Raw genomic sequence first — 6,715 nt, 5'->3', positions numbered from 1 at the left:
CGTCTGTAGTTGGTTTGAGCCGCAGGGTGGCTAGTTGCATAGCTGGCTCCATGCCCGTATTGCGGGGTTGGGCTGCTTTTGAGCCTAAGTGTGCTAATAATTGTGCGGATTATGGCTCTAGGCATAAGCCTATGCCAACAAGTTCTCCCAAGTTCTCAGTCTAAGAGGCAATTTCTTGACTGGGGAGTTAAAATAAGAGTTTTTCCATAATTAGCGTTTCAAGGCATGTAGGGTATGTCAATGTCCCCCGTTTTTTTTTGTTCTGAAAGTTGTCGGTTTTGGACTAACCAATTCTTGTCCTTAGGCGGTGGCGCATGTCTTTGATGCTAGGGACTTCCTGGAGTCGCATGCCCAGGGTGAGATGGAGGAGAAGGAGAGGATCGTCGCGGGGTATGTGGCGGCGAACCAACGACTCCTCATAAGGGTGAATGAGCTAGAAGATCAGCAAGTTGAACCGAACGGGGCGGTGGATGAGCTAAAGGCATATCTCCAGAAAAGTAATTAGTCTGTCACCGCTAGCGATACGAGGGTGGCAGAGCTATTGAAGGTGAAGAGTTGGCAACCACGAAGGCGAAGCTATTGAAGGTCCGATTGAAAGCGTGGGAGAAGAAAAGAGGGCAGTGGGAGGAGGTCTTGGAGGGAAAGCATGTGGCTGTGTTGAATGAGAAGATTGACCGGCTCAGAAGGCAATTGCCCAGCTAAACATAAGGCTGAAGGTGGAGCAAGAGCGGGTGGGGAAGCTGTGGGATGCCTCGGAGAACGAGTTCATGAAGCGAGGAGAAGGCCGTTGCTACGGGGTGGGCGAGGGAGGCCTACGAGGAGGGGGTAGTCGATGGTCGACAATAATTTTTTGAGATCGGGTTGAAGCTGGCTTTGTCGATTTTAACAAGCTGCAGATCTACCTTGAGAAGATTAATACCCGGGCGGCCGAGATTGAAGAGTTGCAGAAAGGTCCTGAAGGAGAGAGACCGGGGAGCAGCAATCTTCCAGTGTTGAGCCCACGACCCGCGGAGGTGGGACAAGACAAAGGGAAGGAGAAAGCGTCCGGCTCTAGAGCCAAGTCTGGGGGCAGCGCCATGCCCCAGGTGTCAAAGCTCCGGTTCCCATTCCCTCCAGGGGTCTGGGGCATGGGCACGTGCAAAGGAAAGGAGAAAGCGTCTGGCTCTGGAGCCAAGTCTTGGGGCAGCGCAAAGCCCTCGATGCCAAGTTCCTGGGCCAATGCTCCGGTTTCCATTCCCTCCGGGGGTCTGGGGCATGGGCACGTGCAAAGGGTTGATCATTTCTCCTCCGGGGTTCCGATCCGGGTCAGTCTTCTACCGAAGAGAGGTCGGCCTACGATGGAGAAGGCCAAGGCCGCATGAGGGGTTGAGCGGCTGGGGTATAGACTCGTTTGCTTTCACCCGTTTTGAATTACACTTGTTTTTTTTTTGTACAAGTGTAACTACTGCCGGTTCGGTCGAATTATTTTAAAGAAATAGGCATTTTCCATTACTTGGTATAATTGTGTGAACATCGTTGCATGGAGTTGGATAGTGGTGTTTATGATAAAACTAGGGCGACACCCTCGGCGAGGGTCAAACCTCATTAAATCTGCAAGCCGAGTAACTTATTAATGATATGGGGAGTAACTAACATGGAGAATAAAATGGAGACACTTGAGGCAAATACTATCTGTAAATAACTTCTTGGGTACAACGCATTCGGTTATTAACTTCTTGGGTATAACTTCTCTCTTTTGTGTTGCCTTGAATGAATAAAAATTACCATAATGATATTTAAAAACTGCATATTATTACTTACAATGAATATATTTATAATTTTAATTTGGGAGATTCTATTCATACCTCCTAAAATGACACTTAGACCTCAATTTTTTTCCTAGATAGTTTTGACTTAGTCAATGTATATGAAATTACCAAAAAACATATAACAATAAAAATAAAAGGGATATAATTCTTTACTTATGTTTTATAAAATACATATATTCAAGCAGTTCCTTTGGATTTTGTGTGGATTTGGGTAGAGATCCATAATTTTCTCGCGACTCTTCTCATAGCATTAACTACTCGACTAGTGGGGGAAAAAATCGGACCCGTGCTGCAAGTTGAAGAGTCGACACATGCTCACGGAGTGGTTAGGGTTAGGTTAACCTTTTCCCTCAATGATCTGATGAGATTGGACTGTTGTCTCCATGTATCTCTGGTCAACGTTATGTACAAGTACGAGCGTTTGATGGGTCGTTGTCGCAGTTTCATGATGGTGAACCACTGTGGGTCACCATACCCTCTTGATTTGGAGGCTCGTGAGGTTTCTACATCTAATATGTCGGCTCCTCTAGCTTCTGTTTGCTTACCACCTCAAATTTTGTTATGTGGTAATACTGTGGCGACTTTCACTACCCCTGAACTACCTAAACTCTCATCTCTCTTCCCCTTGGAGAAGAGATCGGTGCAAATTAGGAATGTGCCAAAATTTCCATTGTCAGTGAAGGTCACGGGGCTCCACTGTACCTAAGAGGAGAATGGTGAGGGTCTTGGGAAGAGATTCAAGCGCTGTTTAGAGGTGGTGCCCTTTGAGCTAGAACCTGAGGCTCTAGGGTTTGTCATGGGGGCTGATGGTGCTCTAGGCATTCTGAAAAAGTCTCATAAGAAGCCTGGGAGACCTAGAGGAAGCAGGAACAAGAAAACTCTGAGGTGCCTTGGCTTGGAGACAGAGTAGTTGATGCGGCAGAGCAAGTGGATGGAATGTCGCTTGTAGCTGCGGAGTCTTCTATAAGACTGGAATTGGGCTCGGTCCTTGGAATGGGCTCGGAGCTCAGGGAGAATCAGAAGCTGGTGGCAAATAGTCCCTTTATTTGGGGATGATCCCTTCAATTTGAGGGTAGGGTTTCCCCTGTGCCGTGTTAGTTGAAAGGTACACTGTTGGGTCTAAGACCTGATACTATCGCTTCAAGTCCTTCCATTTAATTGTAGGTTTTTGTTTAATTGCATTTGCGTTTTTTATTTCGTTTTTGTTGGACTCTAGTTGGTTTTGGTTTATGTTGGTATGGCTGGATCCGATTGAAATTGGATCAGGTCAGGTTTGCGATCACTTTGTCGGAGGTGGCCGGTGGCGTTGGATGTCACTAACCCGGGTGGGGTTTTTGGCTTTTGGGCCTGAGACTTGGCATGGGCATGGGAATGGTGGGCCTTGGTCTACTTTTGGGCCAATGCTAGTTGTTGGATCTAATGTTGTTGTAAGCACTCCTACTGGTAGGAGTCTGGCGAGATGTAGATATGCGGAGTTAATCTCTTACCCAAACTACTGGGTGTGGATCTTTCTGCTCTACTTTGTATGTTATTTGTTGAACACCAATTGCGGTCATTAGGTGATTGTGTTATCTTATATAGATAGGGCATTTAATAGAATGTTCGGTTTGTAACTGGTAATTTAGGTCTTATTGTGCGCTTTTTCTATAATAGTGGTGCTTGTCTTTGTCCTGGGTGGCTTTTGTACCACCAATCACAAACCTAGGTTCAAGATAACTTAACACGGCTTGTCAATCTCACAAAGCTTATTGCTCTTTGTCACAACTCACAACTATCTTGTGCTCTATATAAGTAAACAAGTTGACGTAAGCTACTCTACAATTACAACACAGTAGGATAAATCAATGGCTCATCAATACAGCCTTAATCTCTTGATCAAATAACTCTCTAGCACAGTTCTAATCTCTCACAGGTTTTTTGTTTGTTAATGATCTCTCACAAGAGTCACATGTTGTAATCCACAGTTTGAGTTTCCCTACGTTGAATGAGAAAAGCCAAAATCTTCAATTTTTCTACTCTCGCCAAACTACTTAAAAGAAGCTCAAACGTACTCAATATTTTAAGAAAAAAAACTCATCTCAAGACTTATCTGAGGCTTAAAAAACTTAAAGTTACTTATATAACGTCTCTATTTTTCAGTCTAGACAGTGAGGCTTAAAAGCGTAAGTCTATAGCTACGTTTTTCTTCTTTTTACGCATTTTACTACACCTTAGAAAATAATTTTTTAAATATATTTTTATATTTATACATATAGTGTATTTAAATTGATAAAAACTATCTAAAACGCTTAGATTATGAATTTTCATTAAATCAAAATATAATAAATTGGTAAGTTCTTATATATATTTTTTCTTTTTGTATGTGTATAATTAAATATTTACACATTTAACTACTAATTTTTTATAACATAAAGCTTACGCCTACTGCGCTTCAAGTTTTAAGGCTCAAGTCTCTCAAAAAAACGCTTCGGGTACGCATTCACATTTTAAAACATTGAAAATACTATAGTATTACTTTTTTTTAAAAAGACCAAAAAAAATATACTGTATAGTTCGGACTTGCAAAACCAAAAACAAACATACGCTCACCGTCTCACGGAGTGATATTATTCATCCATTTCACTAGACAGATACTTCAATGACATTTATTTTTAATTTACGTACATTTATTATTAGTAGTTTAGTACTACTAGCTAGTGCAGTGTAACTCTTTCTACTATGTTTTTGCCATCTAATCCTTTGCTGTAGAAGCTCTGAAGGAACTCTGGCACAGTAAATCCTCGATACAGGGCTGGTTTCTCTGTTGACAATAATTCAGGGAATGGCCCAAATTCATCCGACTCTTTCCAACCCCCTAAGTTGTTAAAATTCAACACTGAGATTCTTGCTTGCTTCGATGAATTTGCCAATACTCGATGCTCCACGCTCTGATACTCCCCATTTGATATGATCTGTGAAGAAATGGTAAGTCACAACCTAAAAATTATGCGAACAGAAATTTAATTATAGGTGAAATTAATAGTTTATATAATGTGACGATCGAGCTTTCACGGGGACGCTAGCAATTAGCTTTCACGGGGACGCTAGCAATTAGTAATGAACTAATTTTATGGTTATGTTGGAAGTAAAATGATCGAACTAATTAATGGAACCTGTATGAAGTCGCCAATATTAATAGTCAGTGCCCCAGGCAAGGGCTGGACATCTACCCACTCACTCCCATGCTTCACTTGCAACCCTCCGACCTGGTTCTGCAACAACACCGTCAAACCTGCATCTGTATGAGATTTTATCCCCACTGTCAGATCTGGTTGCGGACAGTAGGGATAGCAGTGCCCCAAAAATAACCTAGCTTTCATAAAACCCAACTCCTTGAACTTCCCAGCTTCCAAACCAAGCCCCTCTTCCAACAACTCAAATAACCCCTCCGCTACTTTGGTTGCATGAAAGTCCCATGCAATAATCTCCTTGCGACAAATCTCTGGGATATCCTCCTCGACCTTCTGCTCCTCTGGTGCCATGAACACCTGATTTACCTCATTAATTAATCTCAAATTGTTATCTTCATCCCAGTATTCAACATGGAATCAGTACTATAGCTATTCGTGTAAAATAAAATACTTTAACGTTTATAAATAACACAGATATCAAATAAGCTAGAGAAATTAAATTAATTAGTAGATACGTATTGTTACAATTCAATGCATTCCTCTTTGTGATAGGTTGTCTATTCATGTTAAAATCAAAGCATAGACCTCCCTATCATATCCTAAAATATATCGATCGACGCATTTACCCCAAAATTAAATGACCATATCATTAGAATTGCTAATTTAGATTAATTCTCTAAATATATGTTTGGACCGATACGTACTAAGCAGTTTCACGATCAAAGTATTACGTATTAAGTAGGTTTTAGACCTTCCGGCCAGAAAGAAAAAAACTATATATATTTGAGGGATCAACAGCATATTTAGAGAAAAGGGGATCTGAATATATAAGACCCTGGAGCCTTTTGGGCAGGGACCTCGCGCGCACCTGAAGGGAGTCGTGCCAGGTGGCCGCCTTACTCCGGTACAAGTCATTGTTGCTTGTGAACATGACTCCATGGTGCTCTTGGCGTCTGTAATGTATGGCTTTGATCTCGTGTGGTTGCTCATGGAAGGCTGTGATGCTTCGGATTGTCTCATCAAGGATCGTTGCTGGTATACCGTGGTTGATGACTTGGAAAAATCCCCATGAGGCTGCAGCTTCTTTGATGTGTTCAATGATTTTGGGACGGTGAGTTGGGGAATTGAGGTTGGCCAAGTCGAGTAGGGGGATGGAGGTAGTGTTGGTGCTAGAGTTCGAGTTATTACAAGGTAAAGTTTCGAGTGGATGTATGAAGAAGCGAGGAATAGAAGTGATGCCAGAGTCGGAGAGGCCCTTTACGCCCATCTTTGATTCGTCGAACTCTTTAACCTCTTTGAGCCGATCATATTGGGAATCGAAAGTATCACAATTAGCTGCCATGTTCTTTATCGATCAGCTATCTATTCCTTAGTTTCGGTCTTTTCTATGATCGAACAGTGGTTTGGTAATCACTGGTTTAGTAATGGTGAAGTACATGTTAGCATATGAACATGCTTTTCTTATTTAATCATCGGTTACAATTTAAGTTAGTGACTTGGGTCAAGATTCTTATGTTACTGCTGTGATAAAATATTGGGACAGCCGAATAGGACAAGATTCTTCATATTACTGCTGTAATGATAATTCATGAACAGTGTTTCTTATTAAAGAAGCTGATCTTATTTGAAGCTGAAAGATTCCAAATAAGCCGTCTCAGTCTCATTTGTCTAAAAACAATCTCCACCTCTTTGGATGTAGTGAGGGGACCGCCGGCCTTCACCTTTCTTTTAACACTA

At 42.0% G+C, this 6,715-nt stretch overlaps 1 protein-coding gene across 1 annotated transcript; it reads right to left on the bottom strand.

Annotated features, from left to right (window-relative positions):
- Positions 1–4,394: 4,394 nt before the first annotated feature.
- On the bottom strand, positions 4,395–6,452 carry LOC126799582 (1-aminocyclopropane-1-carboxylate oxidase homolog 6-like). Its single transcript, XM_050526811.1, has 3 exons — positions 5,847–6,452; positions 4,961–5,335; positions 4,395–4,759 (listed from the first exon to the last, which is right to left on the bottom strand). Exons 1-3 carry the CDS (start codon positions 6,318–6,320, stop codon positions 4,502–4,504), a joined length of 1,107 nt encoding a protein of 368 aa, XP_050382768.1. The 5' UTR covers positions 6,321–6,452; the 3' UTR covers positions 4,395–4,501.
- Positions 6,453–6,715: the final 263 nt, after the last annotated feature.

This window comes from Argentina anserina, chromosome 6 (assembly GCF_933775445.1).
Source record: "Argentina anserina chromosome 6, drPotAnse1.1, whole genome shotgun sequence".
In the NCBI taxonomy this organism is placed as follows: domain Eukaryota; kingdom Viridiplantae; phylum Streptophyta; class Magnoliopsida; order Rosales; family Rosaceae; genus Argentina; species Argentina anserina.
This window is presented reverse-complemented; position numbering and strand designations above follow the sequence as displayed.